The 20,736-nt window shown below is 39.5% G+C and overlaps 1 protein-coding gene across 2 annotated transcripts; it reads left to right on the forward strand.

The window, feature by feature from the left end:
* Positions 1-8,746: 8,746 nt before the first annotated feature.
* Positions 8,747-19,466, forward strand: C4BPB (complement component 4 binding protein beta). 2 transcript variants are annotated; one of them, XM_023187046.1, is made up of 6 exons: positions 8,747-9,100; positions 9,988-10,161; positions 11,328-11,504; positions 16,285-16,378; positions 17,917-18,031; positions 19,262-19,466. In XM_023187046.1, exons 1-6 carry the CDS (start codon positions 9,070-9,072, stop codon positions 19,400-19,402), a joined length of 732 nt encoding a protein of 243 aa, XP_023042814.1. In that variant the 5' UTR covers positions 8,747-9,069; the 3' UTR covers positions 19,403-19,466. The 2 variants fall into 2 exon arrangements, with proteins under 2 accessions (XP_023042814.1, XP_023042815.1); XM_023187047.1 differs by having other exon boundaries at positions 8,748-9,100; positions 9,991-10,161.
* Positions 19,467-20,736: the final 1,270 nt, after the last annotated feature.

A 20,736-nucleotide genomic window follows, 5' to 3' on the forward strand; every position in this document is an offset into this window, starting at 1 on the left:
CAAAAAGATAACATTTGGTACATTATATGTATGCAAAATACTAATAACATTGTCCAAAATGTGTTTGAAACTAGCTTATTTAAAATGATTTTCAAATTATTAGATTGTATGTATATTTCCAACTAGTAATTTTAACCAGTTCAAGTTCCACCAGCATTTCAAAATGACATCAGTAAGATTGTAACTACCATGCATTATTGACATCCTAGAGTTTCATTTATTTATTTAACAAATATTTAGCTACTACCTGTTAGTTGCCAGGCAGTGACTAAAACAAAGTCCCTGACCTTTGTCTAGAGTTTATTATTGGAAAGGAAAGGTTAACAGCAGGTTTGTAACCTAACCCATCTCTTTCTACTGGGGATGCTTTTGTCCTCATGAATGACCTTGACCAAATAATGTTGGATAATGGTTACATAAATGTATATGATAAAGTAACTTGGATCACTCTTTTGGGGTCAATAGCAAATAGAGATAAAATGAAATGCTCATAATAACAGCAGAGGATTTCCAAATTCTTTAAGTTCAAGGGTCCTTCTGATAGCATGAAAATGCCTTATGAATTCCCTAATTTGAAAACAGGTGAGAGACTGGTTATATGTACATTGAGCTTTAACAGTCTAGCTGGTGGACCGACAGTAATGAGGATGTGGTGTCAAGGTTTAATTTCCTTGGAAATATCCCCAGGCACTTCTGCAAGTGTTCTCTAATTCAGCCATCAAACCATCATTTGTAAAAGGCTGGGGTGTCTGGAATCATTCTCTGGGTTTTACAGAGAGTTAAATGAGCACCATTACCGAGTGACACACCTCAACACTGTCGAGATTTTTATAAAGCCAATCATATCTCAGAACAAGGTAAATGTTAAGACCCAACAGACACATGCCACACTATTTTAAAATGTTGGTGGTAACTTAGCAAAGATAACAGTATTAGAAAATGATTACTTAGAGGCCGGGCGCGGTGGCTCAAGCCTGTAATCCCAGCACTTTGGGAGGCCGAGACGGGCGGATCACGAGGTCAGGAGATCGAGACCATCCTGGCTAACACGGTGAAACCCCGTCTCTACTAAAAAATACAAAAAACTAGCCAGGCGAGTGGCGGGCACCTGTAGTCACAGCTACTCGGGAGGCTGAGACAGGAGAATGGCGTAAACCCAGGAGGCGGAGCTTGCAGTGAGCTGAGATCTGGCCACTGCACTCCAGCCTGGGCGACAGAGCGAGACTCCGTCTCCAAAAAAAAAAAAAAAGATTACTTAGAGAGTACTTCAGTGTTGGGTAATGGTCATTATTTACCTTTCTCCTGTAGGTTTCATTATTACACCATTTCTTAGACCTCTCCAGGTCTTCACTTAGGACTCACTGTGAGGAGCATCAACCTTCAGTTTCACTAGTTTGCCCCAGCTATTTGTTTTTTTACTTTTTATTTTTGTAGAGATAGGGTCTCACTATGTTGCCCAAGCTGGTTTTGAACTTGGCAGGAGGTGATAAACCCATGGGTACTTCCTGTGGCAGTCTGACAGTGGCCCATCACCAAGGTTTATGGTCTCTAGAAGTATTTTTGTACCATCTGACCTTCATTCATTCTCTTGAACTCATCTGAGAATTTGACATGCTAAGGACTGTCTACCCAGAAAAAGGTTGACACATAGGTTTTGCATACAGTTTATGGAGGTTATGATCTGAAACCCATTCTTGGACCTCGGGGTAGGAAACTAGGAGCTAAGTAATACTGTCCATACTCTTGTCCATTTCTCTCTTTTAACATGTAAAAGAAAAAATAATCCAGTGACATGCATTTGATACTATTTAAGTGGAGGAGGGGAATATATGATATACTGGAATATTTTTTACTGCACACTGGGATATTTCAGAACATGGTTTTTAATGAGATAGCATCACTGTAATCATGGAGAGTACTCTTTTCTTCCTCTTAAAAACATCAAAGCATGGTCTTTCTTCTTTTATTCTCATCAAGCCAATGTCAGCTGCATTCCTTCAGCCCTTTACAGGCAGAACAACTACTCTTCTGAATTCCCAAAGGCATTTAAATGCCGTTTTGGTTGTATGCAACACTCTACCTGTGAAAATCAGATTAGATTCTATAGGAAAGTTTCTCTGAAATTAAGCAAAAATAATTTCAGAAGCATAGGAACGCCTGGGAAGCAGCGTTGCAGCTCTAATGGGGTCTATTCTCAACAAGTTTAATGCCCTCCACCGAACATCCAGCCTACTTTCAGAGAATAACTTGTTTATCCATTTGGGTTTCCTTCATTACTGATATGTTTGCCTTATCATTGACATTTAGTTTTCACTTCCTGGGTTCTCTCCTCTTTCATCCGTTGTATTTGTAGAATTTACGGATGGGAAGGGAAGCTGTGTCAGAGTATGCTTTAATAAAGTCTGTTAAACATTCTTTTCTGAATTTAAATTCCTGAGTCGTTTCACTCAAACTGTGTTTCAGATTAGAGCTGGTTTCAGCAGTGGATTTCAGTAAATCTAAAATAACATCTCCATGGGCACATTGGTTCAGGCTGATAATCTCAGCTCTTTGGGAGGCTGAAGCAGGAGGATTGCCTGAGGCTAGGAGTTCAAAACTAGCTTGGGCAATATAGTGAGACTGCCTCTTTACAAAAAAGGCAGTAGTCCTACCTACTCGGGAGGCTGAGGCAGGAGAATTGATTGAGCCTGGGAGTTTGAGGCTTCAGTGAGCTATGACATGCTACTGCACTCCAGCCTGGATGACAGAGTGAGACTCTCTCTATCTGTCGCTCAAAAAGAACAATGTGTTGGATTCTACTTCATAGAGGAAGGTGGCTACTCCAGTTGCAGAAAACATGTTTACACTCTGGCCAGCAGGAAGGAAGAAGGCAACAGGACATACCAACTTCTTTTAAGGATATTTCCCTTCTCATGTAACCCATAAATATATAAACCTACTATAAAGTTAAATATTAAAAAAGAATGTTTTCTAGATTTCACAAACACACTTATGCTTATATCTCATTGGCCAAAATAAAGTCAAGTGGCTACATGTAGCTTTCATGGAGGCTGGAATGTTTTTATTCCAAGTGACGTTGTGCCAGCTATAATTACGGTTTAGTTCCCAAAGAAGGGTTCAATAGCTATTGAAGTAGCAATCTGCTTTAGTAGGTAATTGACACATTGCAGCAGGTCTGAAGGGCTATAACAAGGTGAGCAGTAGCCTTTGAGGAATTAGGCTGCCATTACTTTGTAAGAGAGGAAAAAATTATTTTTCCTTCTACCCTCCTAAGTTCTCTGCCTGGGACCTTGTAGATCAGACTGACAAAAAAGATTGACAAGAAAAGTGCAAACAATTTATTAATGTGTGCAGCACACCCCACCTGGGAGGAACCTCATGATGAGTAACTCAAAGGGGAGTTAGAGCTTAGATTTATATAGCATCTTAACAAAAGGGCAATAACTTTGTAGAGAAGTGACAAGACAAAGGAAAAGAATGTTGAGTTTCTAGGACAGCAAATTTTGAGAAGGCAAATACCTGAAAGAAACTAATGGAGAAGGTTTGTGTAGGTCTGTCTTGACCACTGGCTTCTTTATGGACATAAAGCTCCCTAGGGAGAAGGGACTTACAGCAGTCCTCATTCTTCAGAAGTTTCTGCTTATAGTCATCTAAGAGATACTCCAGGAAGGCTTCTTTCTGCTTCCATTGCATCTCATTTGCCTGCAGTTCAAAATAATCTTTATGCCAAAGGGGTGTATTTTGAAGTGACTTATTCTGGTCCCCCAAAACTTAGAGTAACAATGCATCACCTCTGATCTTGCCACAGTGCAGGTCCATCTAAACTCATAATTAAAGCTTATTCTACAGTGTTTCATGAACAATTTGATTTTTAAAAATTCTTTTTAAAATTTATGTTCTCATGGAATCTGCCTTCAGGCTACTTTTTGCAAAGCTTATACCTTGCAGTGAATGCCAAGAATGAGTTCTTAGAAAATTCCAGCTGAGCGGGGCAGGGGGCAGCTCTTCCAAGAGAGTCCGCCGCAGCATCTGAACACCATTATTTATTGAAAGGGCTTGTTAAACCACAAACATCCACTAGATGGCTCTTTGAGGTCAGATCGTGAGACACGTGTGGCCTTGTAAAAGTACTCAAACTGAATTCTCAGGGGGCTGTTTTCAGTGTTCCTTAGGGCACACTCCACTTCTTGTCCTGTTTTCAGGGTCAAGGAATTACATTCTCACGCACAAATAACACACACATAGGGCCTCAGTATTTTTCCATGCCCCAACCTCAAATGCCTTGTTCATAAGTTTGACTACGTGTCTGTGCGCCCCCAACACTTTTCTGGCCCGGGTGGTTTTGTTGAAGCATTCAAGAAACATCAACCCAACGTGTAAAAACAATTAGAAGAGCAATTTAAATCTTTTCTGAATTCTCTTGACAAAGACCAAAGGGAATCCATTCATGACACCCTGTAGAACTTCTTAAAATAGTCTTTCCTGAATTCTCCTAAAATCTTACACACAGTGCAATGTGTGTGCCCCTTTATAACTTCCCGTAACTCTTCCCCCAGATTGGGCATTGCTGACTTTTATATTTCTACTCCTCCTTCCTCGCCTCCTGATCTCTTCCTTTAACCACCATCTGCCCATTTCTTTGTGTTTTGTTGTTGTTGTTTGTTTTGAAACAGGTTCTAGCTTTGTTGCCTACACTGGAGTGCAGTGGTGCAATTACAGCTCACTGAAGCCTTGATCTCCTGGACTCAGGTGATCCTCCTGTCTCAGCCTCCCAAGTAGCTAGGACTACAGGCACATGCCACCGTGCCTGTCTAATGTATATATACATATGTATATTCTAATATATATATTCATATATAGATATTTTCAAATATATGAATATATTCAAATACATATGAATTCAAATATATATGATATATAACATATATCATATATAAATATATTCAAATATATATGAATATATTCATATGTATGATGTAGATTATATATCACATATATTCACATATATTTCACATATATTCATATATATTCCTATATATGAATATATGATATATATCTTTTATTTGAATATATTTGAGTATATTCACATATATTTGAATATATTCATTTTTTTTTTTTTGTAGAGATGAGGTCTTTCTGTGCTGGTCTCGAACTCCTGGGCTCAAGCCATCCACCTGCCTTGGCCTCCCAAAATGTTGGGATTACAGGCATGAGCCACTATGCCCAGCTTGCCCGTTCCATTGTAAAGCAATGAAACGGGTCTGAGAACAACAGTTTCACCTGACCTATTACCCCAGTTCTTCAGGAAACAATCTGGCATAGATCCAATTGTCTTTTAATGTTCAAAGGAATAAAAGAGCCTGCAAATGCTCATTTGTTAATTTACCTAATTTTGGATACTCATAGTAAAATATATAAGCCTCTAATCTTTATTTACTCTTGTGGTGTAAATATTCACCCATCAGGAGCTCCAGGAGGACCCTGTCCTGGAGCCGAGGGAAAGCCCTGAAGAACATGCAGGCTTGGAAAAGGAGCAAAGGGAGGCAGGAGGGTGGTGAAGGGGGAGGTGTTGGGGAGAGGAGGAGAGAGGCAGAGGGAAGAGGAGAAATTCCTCTGTCTCTGTCTTTATTTCTGTCTCTCTCTGATTCACTCTGTCAGTGTCTCCTCTGTCTGTCTTTTGTCTCCGTCTCTGTCTCTGATGCTCTTGCTCGTCCTGCAGAGAGAGAAGGCTGAGGAAGAAGAGCGGGGTTGGGGCGGGGGGACAATGGCAGTGCCAGGTGGAGACTTGTCCTTCAGAGTCCTCAGACACCCCTTCCTAAGCGTCTCTATCTCTCTGCATCTACGTCTGATTCTGCCTCTCTCCCAAGACCCACCATATTACTCTCTCTCTCTCTTGATCACTCTCTGTTTCTCTCTTTAATCTGTAACTCTAAAATCCAAAAACCTTTGAGGCAGAGTTTTCTTCTAACTCATTTGACAGAAAAAACTTGGCCCAAACTTTGTGATGCTATTTATTGTCTCTATATAGCTCACTTTATGTGAATATTTTTGTATTTTTATATTTTATGGAGAAATATTAGTAAGACAATAGTATAAGCAATATGGTTTCTAAAGTCCTAATAGTTCTGAATCTGAAGTAAGTCATTAAGATGAAGAATTACTTGCAAGTATTTGGTGTAGTACATGTCCTATTTTACATCCATATTTATGTAGGGCTAAACTAGACTTTTTTTCCTTTTTAAAATAATTTATTGTACAAACATTCTGTATATAACTCTATAAAAGATACTGAAGAACATTCATTCTTCAAGAAGTAGAACATGGGATATGTAAAGAAAAATTATTGAAAGCTTAGGTTTGGCAAAAAGAGATCGCTGGAGTAAATGCTCAATGGATTCCTGGGCATTTTCTAGCAGGCCTTCTGGAGATGATCAATTCACAGGATATGTGACTTTGATTGACTTTATATTAATTAGGCTCTTGTAGAACTCTTGAAGCATAGAGGTTAATTTGCAGTAAATTGATAGGAATGCAAATGATTCTTATCTGAGAACAATGCAAATGATTCCTGATTATAGTAGAGCAAATATATTTTGTCCATTTTGTTTTAATTACTTTCCACCAGGTAGAAAAGCCAATTGCAAATATTGCAGTTTGTTACTCTGTAGGATATTAACCAGTTTTGTATCTATTGGAAAGGCCACTTCAGAATGCTTTTGACTGACAGACTATGTGCATTCCTATTCCTCAAATTCTTTGAACCAGTTGTAGCATCTGAATGGTTCCTCATTAATGAGCTGAATTAAATCTTTGATACATTTCATCTTACATTTACTTAAGTGTCGTATTTTTAACTTTTTGAAAATCATATCTTAGAGGGTGCTTACATTATAGGAATTTGCATATTAGTTGAGAAAAAATAAGACATAAAAAATCATAAGGCAGCATGTGATAAATGGCAAGTGATCGTATGGATTTTGAGGGCTGTGGTAGTTTCTGGATGACTGTGTTTTCTTCATTTATTTCTGCATTACTTTCATTCATTTAACAGACAACTGCTTTGCAATACGAAGCACCATGGAAGGGAATACAAATACAAATCAGACACAAACCCTGTCCTGGAATTAGCAGTTTCCTGTGGGAATGAAGGGGAGGAAAAAAAACACCTTTCCTCTACCATATTATATTCAGTGACTGGGACCTGCAAATTAGACTAAGACAGATTAACAGGAGAGAAAATTCTGTTTGTACATGTAACATGAGTATATGTGGGAAAACTCAGTGATGAGTAATTCAAAAAGTTGTTTAGAATTGGGGCTTATACATCATCTTAATAGATGAAGGTGGGGAGAAGAAAGGCACTTATAAGAAAACAGATTACTGGCCAGGTGCGGTGGCTCATGCCTATAATCCCAGCACTTTGGGAGTCCAAGGCGGGTGGATCATTTGAGGTCAGGAATTTGAGACCAGTTTGGCCAACATGGTGAAACTCCGTCTCTACTAAAAAATGCAAAAATTAGCCAGACATGGTAGTGCATGCCTGTAATTTCAGCTACTTGGGAGACTGAGGCACAAGAATCGCCTGAACCCAGGAGGCGGAGGTTGCAGTGAGCCGAGATCATACCAAGACACCATTTCAAACAAAAAAGAAAACAGATTATTTTTTGGAAAGGTAAGTGGGTTTTCAGGGGAAAAGTAGGAAATTTGAAAGTTTTGTAATAATGTTTGTGTATATAAGTACGAGTGTTCTTTCTGTCTCCTTCAAGGCCATGAAATTTCCCTGGAGAAGGAATTTGAAATATGTTTCACTCATGCTCTCCCTTCCAGGATAGATCTGTCCTGAAAAGGAATTGATGGCAACCTTATCTCCAAGGTTGCTGCCTTTAGTCAGATAAGGAAAGCCCCAAAAAGCTCTGTTCCTTTCCATATCACTGAATCTCAAATATCTTCAGCTTAAACGAATCTTTATGCCAAATATTTGGGGGTGGCATATGCTGATTCCTTTCAGGAGAAAGATATAGACTAATCATTACAAATAGTAATAATAGGTGGGGAAGAGAAGAACATTTGCAAGCTTACTGTGTCCTTGATGCTTTATTTTCTATTAAAACCTGAAATTTTGTAGGAATTTTACCCCAGTTTCATAATTGGAGCACAGAGAACCAACCAAGTGTTCTAGTAGTCATAAGCAAGATGATATGGGAGCCCTCAAAACAATTTTACATGCCTTAATTCCTGAGACCAAAGCATTCCCCTCACCTCTCTCTTTACTCATTCGGTTAACTCTGGACTCAGGCCAAATCCTGTCCCTGGAAGAGCCACCAAGTAGGAAGCCTGGGTACAGGCCTGGCAAGCGAGGACAATGGGTCACTGCAGGACTTTGGAGCACTCAGGTTTGGAGTCAGTTAAGACCAGCTCCTTGCTGGGAAGCCATAGCTCTGGAGGGACAGACAGGTAAGGTTAGTTTACTTTCTTGAGCTTTCTGTCTTCGGTGCTGCTTACAGCCTTAGGATATCTGGTATTCAGGGAAGGAGGATGAGGTAGCATTCAAAATTGGGTCCTACCTGGGCAAGAACCAGGGATTGACAGCCTGTTCTCTTTCCCCAGTGCTGGTCAGAGTTACAGAAGGTGGACAGTAAACATTGGCAAATATTGACAGAAGTCAAGGTCATGGCAAGACCCTTTGGCCCACGTTTGTTGGGGAAGGATAAGCCTGCAGTTGGAAAAGACTGGTCAAATGGATTTGCATTCCCAGAAACCAGGAAATTTCTGAAACTGAGTTTTAAACCTGGCAGCTCTTTTATCGTCCCTTTGTATTTTTGCAGTTCCTCCCCATACCAGCTTCCTTACAACTGTTCTGATTTCCTGTCATAAGATTTTTTCTTTTCGTTTTCTTCAGGGAGGGGAAATCAATATAACCTCTTCTCTAGAAAGGAGGTGGTTGGGCTGATCTTAAGCAGTGTTAGAAGATCTATTTTGTTTTTCAAACCAGGTGTCTGGGCTGGGGAAATTCCAGCCTGGGGTGAGGACTTTGATCACCAGGTGTTTTTTTGGTGTGCGTGCTGTCTTATGGTTGCATGGTGGGTTTCTGCTTCAGATGGTACGTATGCTTTCCTTCAACTCAGCTTACCAGGCATTTGGTGTCAGTTTGCGGGGTTTTGAGGAACTCTGTGTAGAGCTTTAAGGAAGTTTACATTTCTAATATTTATTCTTCTATTGAAAAAAATCTCAAATTGGCCTAATGCTCTGCACTCAATAGGAGCTTAGTATACATTTAATGATGAGCCTGATCTCTGAAGTGGGTGGTTACTGTTTACTTTCCCTTTCTGTTCTGGGAGCAAAAAGAGTACCAATTTCAAAATCCTGGGAGGTCTTACTTGTTATAAACTCCAGGACCACTATTTGGGTAGGGGATTATTTGTTTAGAAGTGGATAACTTGTGGCTGAAATTTGAGTAAAATTCCTGTTATACTTTTGGAAATTAAACTTTGGAAATCTGGCCGGGTGCAGTGGCTCATGCCTGTAATCCCAGCACTTTGGGAGGCCGAGGTGGGTGGATCACGAGGTCAGGAGATTGAGACCATCCTGGCTAACACGGTAAAACTCCGTCTCTGCTAAAAATACAAAACATTAGCCGGTCATGGTGCTGGGCCCCTGTAGTCCCAGCTACTCGGGAGGCTGAGGCAGGAGAATGGGTGTGAACCCAGGAGGCAGAGTTTGCAGTGAGCCGAGATCGTGCCACTACACTCCAGCCTGGGTGACAGAGTGAGACTCCATCTCAAAAAACAAAACAAAACAAAACAAAAACAAAAAAAGAAATCTTTGCAAATCCGTCGGAAGGGAAGGACATGGATGTACATGGACATGGAAGAGTACAGGAATTAGGATCAATAATCCAGCAAAAAGACACGAGGATGGGGAAATCTAATAAGGGCTCCCTGACAGCACATGATATGCCAAGTGGATCTGTTTTCTTTTTGCTTCCAGCAGAGCACTGTCCAGAACTTCCTCCAGTGAATAATAGCATATTTATCGCAAAGGAGGTGGAAGGACAGATTCTGGGGACTTATGTTTGTATCAAGGGCTACCACCTGGTAGGAAAGAAGATCCTTTTTTGCAATGCCTCTAAGGAGTGGGATAACACCACTACTGAGTGCCGCTGTAAGTTAGATCTTTCTGTATCTTTGCCCATATTGATATCCTGTTTTACTCCTTCACATCCTACTTTCTATAGGCCATGGTAAAACTTTATAAGAAAACAAAAATTCTCAATTTCTAGGAGACTTCTTTTAAAGCACTCTAGTGGAAGAGCTTCTCTTGGAAGCTCCATGATCAGATCTTGATCAGTATTAATTTAGTTGAATTAATAGAATCAATTCCCTCTATGGGAAAGAAATAATTTCTTCCAGATATTAGAACTATTTTTTTTTTTGCTGTAATTTGTTTAACTTTATATTGCTTTAAAAATGTTTATGTTATGGAAAATTTAAAATGTATACAAAAGACAGAAGAGTCAAATTCACTCGTAGAGATTCATCATATAATTTCATCAATTATCCACACAAGACTAATCTTGTTTCATGTATACCCTCACTTTATTATTTTGAAGAAAGTACATCATATCATTTTATTTCACCTATCATATAACTTTTGAACTGGGAATAGTTTGTATTCTCAGTTTACCAATGTGATAATTGAGATCCAGCTGATTTGCTCAAGGTCCCAAAACCCATTTCTGACATCCTCTGTGGAGATGGGGAATAATTAATCCATATTCTATTTGTTACTACTAGTTTTTAAAAGAATAGTTGCATTAGTTCTCTTGTATACCTAGAGTAGAGCACACCGATATTATGATCCTTCACTCATATAAACAAACTCATATCCCTGTGCATTCTCTCCTGTCTTTTTCCACGCCATGGGGAAAAGCACAACAAAATAAAAAATGCTAAGTAAGTGTATATTTGGCTGGATGAAAGGGAAGGAAATACTTGCCTCAAACATAGGCTCATGAATTTTGAGCCATGCTTAATATAACAGTACAATAAACATACTATTGGTAACTTTCAGTTATGTAATTAATTACTTTCAGTTGCCAATTCATGTTGTTCTTGTGCATGACAAAGCTCTTTTTTAATGTACTTAGGTCGATCTCCTCTTTTTTTTCATTCTGCATTGATATGGCAGTACCAGGTACTTCACCCAATTAAAAATGTGCAGTATTAGCTCTAATTTGCTGTTTTCTCATGAAGACTGAGGAGGTCTGGCCTTTGCTGTGTTGGCCTTCAGCCTTGCCCTTTCAGATTATTGCTTATTTTCTTCTTCAGTGGGCCACTGTCCTGATCCTGTGCTGGTAAATGGCGAGTTCAGTACTTCAGGGCCTGCGAATGTAAGTGACAAAATCACATTTAAGTGCAATGACCACTACATCCTCAAGGGCAGCAATTGGAGCCAGTGTCTAGAGGACCACACCTGGGCACCTCCCTTTCCCATCTGCAAAAGTAGTAAGTACAAGAGAAGCCATCAAGAATCCCCAAAATACTGATTAGTAGTGTAAACTTAGACATTTGCCACATCCCTGGGATGCTTTTCTCTTTTTTTGTATCAGGGACGGGCTTAAGATCTAGCAGACAGCCATGAAACGAGTGGAGCTCACAGAACCAAATCTCACCTCAAGAGAATACATTCCATTGCAGTGAACAGCATCCAAAGCACACTTTTTTCCTTCTCAAATAGGGGTCCTGTCCTACTAGGTCTAATGCAGGGTAGTTTGGAGCATTGACTATTTTATTTTTCAATTTCAAGACAGTGATTTAAGGTCTTTGTTTGAAAAGTAAACACAAAACAGGGGGAAAAGATCACAACTCATCTATTGCAAAATTATCTACAAGAGGCTAAAGACCCTCTTTCTATCACTACAATTCGTATCTTTCAGAGTTAGTAAGTTAGGTGTGTTTATTTCATGACTTTTTCTTATGTTTATACAGACATTTAAAACAAACACACACAAATGAAATATTTAAATTAAATAAGCATTAAATGCCATTTTGTGTGTATGTATATATATGAATATACCTATAGAAATGGGACTTACTATACATTTTTTAAATTGCTTTTCTTCATGTAACTATGTACATGGCCATTTTCTCAGACCAGTCCATATAGCTCTATTGCCCACTATTTAATAACTGCATATGTGTATGTCATAATTTATTATATGGCTCTCATATTATTTTAACGTTTTTCCTATTAGGAACAATGCTGAAATGAGTATTTTATACAAACACATATTCTTACGTCTACGTTGTTATTTCTTTCTTTCTTTTTTCTTTTTTTTTGAGAAGGAGTCTTGCTCTATTGCCCAGGCCACAGTGCAGTGGTGCGATCTTGGCTCACTGTAACCTCTACCACCCACGTTCTAGTGATTCTCCTGCCTCAGCCTCCCGAGTAGCTGGGTTACAGGTGTCTGCCACCACGCCTGGCTAATTTTTGTATTTTTAGTAGAGACGGAGCTTCACCATCTTGGCCAGACTGGTCTCGAACTCCTAAACTTGTGATCCATCCGCCTCGGCCTCCCAAAGTGCTGGGATTACAGGTGTGAGCCACCGTGCCTGGCTACTATGTTATTTCTATAGGATAGATTCCTAAAATGATTGCTGGATCACAGGATGCCATTATTTGCAGAATATGCTTCAAATATCCAAGAAATTCTACTAAAATATTTAATACATACTTGGATACAAAATAAATATTGAAAAAATCAATGTTTTTATTTTCTATTAATAATTATTAGTTGAATTTGAAATGTAAAAATAATTCTATTCACAAAATCTATATGAAAATTTACTGGAAGATAAAAAACAAGACTTGAATGAAAGAAAAGACATGTGTGATCTTGGATGGGCAGACTTAGTATTATAATGCAATGCCTACCAGAATTTTCAATTCAAAAATATGAAAAAAAAAAACACTAATTAAAGAATCTCCTCTGGTAAGGTAGACATCTAACATTATAAATATTTTTGGGAAAATGATGAATGATGTGTATATTTGACTGGATCAAAGGGATCCAAGAATCCTGTGATGAATGATGTGTATATTTGACTGGATCAAAGAATACTTGCTGTATTAGATAGTAAAATGTACTACAAAGTTACTATGAGCACAATAGCATTAAAATGGCAAACTATAGGTACTACAAATTATATGTCATTAAAATAGCGAAGTATAGGTACAGATAAGTAGAACAGATTAAATCAGGAGGAAAAGTCTATTCAATGGTAATGGAATAATTATCTATTTGGAAGAAGACAAAGTTAGGGCTCTAGGTCACACCATATTTATAATACATTCCAAATGTATTTTAAATATATAACTACAAAAATCAAAATTATTAAATTATTAAAAGAAAACGAGATAATATATTTATTGCACTGGGATGGGGAAAGCCTTCCTAAGAAGTTTCATAAAACTCAGAAGTCATAAAGGAAGAAAATGGGCAGATTTAGTTAAATTTTTAAAAGAAAAACTTCTACATACTAAAAGACATTATAAAAGTTAAAAGATAATGGACTTGAATAAAGTATTTGCAACATATTTGATGGTTAAAGAGTTAATGTTTTTAATAAACAAAGATCCCCTAGAGGTCAGTAAGGAATAAACAACCCAATAGAAAATAAGCAAAGTTAGGTAAGGACAGCAATTCCAAAAGAATGGCCCTAAACAGCACTTCTATTTCCTGATTATATGAATGGATATTGAACATTACAAATGATTATAGAACTGGAAATTAAAATTAGATATACATCTTTTATTGAGCAGAATAGCAAAAAATGAAAAGATGGATTTAATTTAATATCATTCATGATCTAAGGAAATAACCATTTATGTCAGTAAGAGTGTAAAGTGCTATCACTGTTTGGATGTATTTTGGCAGTAGCTACTAAAATAATAAAATCCAGGCATGGTAGTGCACACCTGCAGTCCCAGCTAGTCTCAGCTACTTGGGAAGCTAAGGCAGGAGGATAGCTTGAGTCCAGAAATTTGAGGCCAGCCTAGACAACATAGTGAGGCCTGTCTCTAAAATAAAAAAAAAAAAAAAAAAGAAAGAAAGAAATAATAAAGACAGACAGTTTAAGAGCACAAACTATATATGCTCTTACATGAGGGAATTTGGGGTTACTTAAAACATGCATACACATACTATTATATATACAGTTAAATTACATGCATATAATATGATTTTATGTCATTAGCTTGACACAAGTTTCAAGTATTTCCTTATTTCTTCCAAATATTTTCTGTTTTACTCTATTTTAATTCTGTAGTTTCTATTCTAGCTCTTAACCACAGAATCCCTGTCTTTTTATGTCACTTCATTATCTAAACCTAGGATGAGCTTCCTCGGTTTCTGAATAAACCAGATTCTTTCTGTTTATTCTTTCTGTTTACCACATCGTCTCCTTTCGTTCAAAATTTTACTCATAAAAGTTACCAGAACTCTGGTGGACTGGAATCCCCCGAACAATTCCTGGAAATTCTTCTTGCTTTCCTCTATTCAGCCTTTGAGCTCAGTCTTTGAGCTTTAAAAAAATTACAGTGTATTAACTGCATAAGTAATATTAATACACCTTTGTTGTAGAAAAATATAAAAAATAAAAGATGGGACCGATTATCTACAAGCCTACCATCTAAGGATAAGGGCATTAAGTATTTTGGCATATAACTTTACATACTTTTCTTCTGTGCTTATGTTTGTATAACCATGATTTACAAAAATAATATTATATATATTCTTTCATGATCTGCTGTTTTTATTCAACGACTTGTTTAGAAGACTTTTATTTTTCAGTAAATATACACCTACATAATCATTGCTAGCCACTGTTTTTGATCAACATGTTTAGTGTCCTGTGGTCTCAGAGCTGACTGGGACCTTAGAGATGGCATTATTTAACCTGCTTATCTGTAATATTAGGAAGGAAGCCAAGAGGTGCAAAATGGCTTTAGTGCTACATAGCGAGTGGAAGAGTCAGTATCAAGACTCACAACTCCTAATACATCATCCTGCTTTCTTTCCACAGTTCCACAGACTCGTCCTCTTCCCTTTCAGCCATGTTCTTCCCTCTGTCTTTTTCTTTTGAGACAGAGTCTTGCTCTGTTGTTCAGGCTGGAGTACAGTGGCACGATCTTGGCTCACTGCAACCTCCACCTCCCAGGTTCAAGCAATTCTTGTGCCTCAGCCTCCCAAGTAGCTGGGATTACAGGCACTCACCCACACTGGGCTAATTTTTGTATTTTTAGTAGAGACTGGGTTTCACCATGTTGGGCAGGCTGGTCTCAAATTCCTGACCTGAGATAATCCACCCACTTCGGCCTCCCAAAGTACTGGGATTACAGGTGTGAGCCCTTGCTCCCACCTTCTCCCCTTTTTCTGACACTCTCCTTGATATAGTTTGGATGTGTGTTCCTGCTCAAATCTCATATTGAATTGTAATCTCCAGTGTTGGAGGTGGGGCTTGGTGGGAGGTGACTGGATCATGCAGGTGGATTTCTCATGAATGGTCTAGCACCATCTCCCTAGATACTGTCCTCGTGACAGCGAGTGAGTTCTCATGAGATCTGGTTGTTTAAAAGTGTGTAGCGCCTCCTCCTTCTCTCTCTTGTTCCTGCTCCAGTTGTGTGAGATGCTTCGCTCCCCCTTTGCCTTCTGCCATGATTGTAAGTTTCTCGAGGCCTCCCCAGAAGCTGAGCAGATGCCAGCACCATGCTTCCTGTACAGGCTGCAGAAACGTGAGCCAGTTAAACCTCTTTTCTTTATAAATTATCCAGTCTCAGGTATTTCTTTATCACAATGTGAGATGGACTAATACACTCATGCTTCACAACTCTTATCCAGGGGATGTCAGCTTCCATTTGAGTTCACACACTTCATCTCCTCTCTCATGGAGTTATTTCTTCAGCCTTCACCTATGGCCCAATTTTTATTTTCTTGTACGTTAATGATTAGCTTCTCTACAACTTAAAATTTCTTTCCCTGAGCTCCTGCTAGTCAGATAATACTCCCAAATCCCTACCAACTCAGAAGATAAGCTGGGGGAAAGCTCTTTGTCATGGACAAATATGATTTAGAAGAGAAGGAAATGAATGAAGAACATGTTTCAAGATCCCACAGGTGTTGCTCTGAGGACGTCAGGTGCTGGCATAAACAGCTGCAATTAAGGGTGCTGTTCATTGAGCATGCCTGGCCCTCACAGCTGTCACTTCTATACTCCTTTCTGTCAGGGGACTGTGACCCTGCTGGGAATCCAGCTCATGGCTATTTTGAAGGAGATAATTTCACCTTAGGATCCACCATTAGTTATTACTGTGAAGACAGGTAAGTGAACACAGCTTGTCAAGTGCCAGATCTTGCCCCTTGGCAGCATTATTTTTGGGAATAACCCAGCCTGTGTTCACCTGGTCGTCTGATTTCCTACTGCTGCAGGATTCTGAGCTAATTCTGATTTTGAGAGCTGCTTTGGCCCTCTGCTAGCTCTCCTCAATCCCTAGAAGATGGACTGATCCTACTAAAGTATCCTACTTACCCCAGTGCAAGTATCTCTTTCTTCTCTCTACCAAGACAAGATAAATTATTTAAAATGTATGGGTTTGGCTGGGCGTAGTGGCTGACACCTGTGATCCCAGCACTTTGGGATGCCAAGGTGGGTGGATTGCTTGAGGTCAGGAGATCAAGACCAGCCCTGGCCAACATGGCAAAACCCTCGTCTCTACTAAAAATACAAAAATTAGCTGGCCATGGCGGTGCATTCCTGTAATCCAGCTACTCAGGAGACTGAGGCATGAGAATTGCTTGAACCCAGGAGGTGGAGGTTGCCATGAGCCTAGATGGTGCCACTGCACTTCAACCTGGGTGGAGAAGTGATACTCTGTTTTAAAACTAAATAAATAAATTAATTAAATGTATGGTTTTTTGTTTGTTTGTTTGTTTGTTGTTGTTTTTGAGACAGTGTCTCCCTCTGTCACCCAGGCTGGAGTGCAGTGGTGTACTCATTAGCTCACTGCAACCTCTGCCTCCTAGGCTCACGTGATCCTCCCACCTCAGCCTCTCTAATAGCTGGAACTACAGGCATGGACCACCATGCTTGGCTAATTTTTTAAGGATTTTGTAGAGACGGAGTCTCCCTATGTTGCCCAGGCTGGTCTTGAACTCTTGAGCTCAAGTGATCCTTCCACCTTGGTTTCCCAAAGTGCTGGAATTACAAACATGAATCACCATGCCTGGCCTAAAATGTATGTTTTTCTTAAAAAAAAAAAAAAAAAAAAAAATCAGAGAATATAAATGCTAAAAAACAAATACGGAAGTGCAAAAATATAAAGACTTAGTGTATAGACCCTTAAAGCCCCCTAATTAACTCAGAGTCTTGTGGCCTCACTGGCATTTCAATCTCATTATATACCTTCAATACACTTGGCAGGCAACTCTCATGTTTTTCTGTTTAAAAGCTTTTGCTCCTTTTTAGCCCCTTCGCTGAGATTTATTTGCGGGCTGTCTCTCACCTTCTACTCCTTTCTAGAGCTTAGATGCCAGATGCCTTTTTAGGTTATTGAATGATAAAGTGTTTCTATCACTCTCCCCACCCAAAACCTGTGTGCGTAAACACCTCATTCAGAATCTCTCACTTCTCTATGTTTTATGGGTTGACTCTTCACTTGGGTCCTTCCCACCTCCAGGAGAATGGTTTTACTTTGAACTGCTTTGAAATACTGAGATAACTTAAGCATGCATTGAGGCTCAAGGGCGGGGAGGTGGATTCCATCACAGCATGAAATACTGAAAAACAACTACACAAAACCAGTCTCCATTACCCAATTCAGAAAGTGGAAAAGCTAAGCATTGTTCTAATTTCGGTTCAGGTACTACTTAGTGGGCATGCAGGAGCAGCAGTGCGTTGATGGGGAGTGGAGCAGTGCACTTCCAGTCTGCAAATTGATCCAGGAAGCTCCCAAACCAGAGTGTGAGAAGGCACTTGTAAGTAGGTGTCTCGTGTCTATCTTGTTCACAGCTGGATCTCCAGGACCTGACATCACTCCTGGCATATGCTCCATATATATCTGTTTAATGTGGGATATTTTGTTTTTGAATGGGTTGGCCTTGGCCTGGCTATAGAAGGGGCTCACAAACTATTAGCTCACATTTTTGTAAATGGAAGTTGGAAGTTCCCATTCACCACCATCATCACAAATACCTCATGAGACCCTGTTGGTAGAAGTTGTTGTCTCATGTGCCTTATAGACCAGTGGTCCCCAACCTTTTTGACACCAGGGATGGGTATCATGGAAGATGACTTTTCCACGGATGGGGGTGGGGAGAGTGGGGATAGTTTGGGGATGATTCAGGTGCATTACATTTATTATGTACTTTATTTCTATTATTATTACATTGTAATGCATAATAAAATGATTATACAACTCACCATAATGTAGAATCAGTGGGAGCCCTGAACTTGTTTCCTGCAACTAGAGGGTCCCATCTAGTTAGGAGTGATGGGAGACAGTGACAGATTATCAGGCATTAGATTCTTATCTGGGAGTGATGGGAGACAGTGACAGATCATCAGGCATTAGATTCTCATCTGGGAGTGATGGGAGACAGTGACAGATTACCAGGCATTAGATTCTCATAGAGGAGTCAACCTAGATCCCTCGCATGAGCAGTTCACAGTAGGGTTCACGCTCTTAGGAGAATCTAATGCCACCGCTGACCTGACAGGAGGTGGAGCTCAGGCAGCAATGTAAGCAAGGCAGAGTGGCTATAAATACAGCTGAAGCGTTGCTTGCCTGCCCACTGCTCACTTTTTGCTGTGTGACCCAGTTCCCAACAGGCCATGGACCGGTACTGGTCTGTGGCCCTGGGGTTGGGGATCCCTGTTATAGAGCAAGGCACATAAGCACAATGCGTGATAATTGGAAAAGTCTCTAAAATCCTTCTAGGCTCCAAAACTAAACAAACAACACTGAACAGATCCATTTTCATTGAGATTCTTCTTTTTAGTACATCTTTATTATTGGGATAATATTAATAAGTATATTTAAGCCAGAAGATATAAGTGATTCATCATGTTGAAATCCCAAATCTTTACTTAAGCTAGCCTGGTTCTGAGCCCCCATTCAGAGAGCTAACTGCTGCTCACTGGCTTCAGAGTATATAGCTGGGTCTCAGTCCTTACGTTGTAACTGGTAAAATATTTTCTTTCTTCAGCTTGCCTTCCAGGAGCGTAAGGACCTCTGTGAAGCCATAGAGAACTTTATGCAACAATTAAAGGAAAGTGGCATGACAATGGAGGAGCTAAAATATTCTCTGGAGCTGAAGAAAGCTGAGTTGAAGGCAAAATTGTTGTAACACTGCAGCTGAGCAGATGTAATAGAAATAAACTTATGAATAAAATTTCTTCTTGGTTCTGAAATTGGTTTCAGATGTACCTCTTATTGGGCTGAAATTGCCAACTGCAGTTGTATAATGCACCGTGTGTGTGTGTGTGTGTGTGTGTGTGTGTGTGTGTGTGTGTTGTTCTCAGAATGTGAAAAGGCAAATGTAGTGGTTGTCTAAGGCCAGAATTAGCAACATATTATTGGAGCATAGAGGGCTTAATTTCCAGTCTGTAAGGAGAATGGGGAAACTCTGATCTCAGCCGAGAGGGTACCCTGTCTTTTAACACCAGACCATGAATTAGGAAACCAAAACTAACTGCAACTTATTAGGCAAAAATTAACCTTCCATTTTGGAAAAGATGTTTAGAATAGTTACATCCTTAAAAATGACACACTGGGGCAGAAGGATAGCTAAGACCCAAACTCTCCTCCCAGTCTTGCCCACATCTGGCTTATGGAAACAGGTTTCCAAATCTTCTGCAGGAAAATCGCTTACTGCCTCTTGAATGAAACCTCATCCTGCATGGTAGATTAGAGATGGTTCAACACAAGTGAATATATTTCTTCTCTTTTTTAGAAACAAATATTTTAAACTACTTTTTACTTAAATTGTCCTTTTTTAGAGGGTAGAAGGAATAAGAATCCTAAGGCTTTCAATCAAGATGTCATACTGAGCTGGTGTGACAAGCTTCTCCCACCTCTCATTCTGACTGCTACCTGGAACACATATGATATCTGGATAAAATGCAACCAATATAAGCCAGCTTGAAATAATGGAAAATCGCTAGGTAGAGTTATGAAGGGGAATAAAAGATGGACTCTTAAGTACCTAAGAGTCTACTAGCAGACACACACATAGCATTCTTTTAGAGTGGTTAGAATGAACTAAACATTTTTCAGACTACAGTGGGCTATTAGAGCTCAGATGAGAGGAGGTTCACTTCTGTCTGGGAGGAGGAGGCAAGAATATCGTCAAGGAAGAAGTCACAGTTATTTGGGCCTTCAAAAGTGAGTGAGAATTGGAGACAAAGATTAAGGAGCTCATTCCTGATGGAAAGAATATTTGAGAAATGGAGTAAGACAATAATTTTTTTTTTTTTTTGAGATAGAGTTTAGCCCTTGTTGCCCAGGCTAGAGTGCAATGGCACGATCTCAGCTCACCACAACCTTCACTTCCTGGGTTCAAGCAATTCTCCTGCCTCAGCCTCCTGAGTAGCTGGGATTACAGGCACGCACCACCACGCCTGGCTAATTTTGTATTTTTAGTAGAGACAGGGTTTCTCTGCATTGGTCAGGCTGGTCTCA

This window comes from Piliocolobus tephrosceles, chromosome 1 (genome assembly GCF_002776525.5).
Source record: "Piliocolobus tephrosceles isolate RC106 chromosome 1, ASM277652v3, whole genome shotgun sequence".
NCBI classification, from domain to species: domain Eukaryota; kingdom Metazoa; phylum Chordata; class Mammalia; order Primates; family Cercopithecidae; genus Piliocolobus; species Piliocolobus tephrosceles.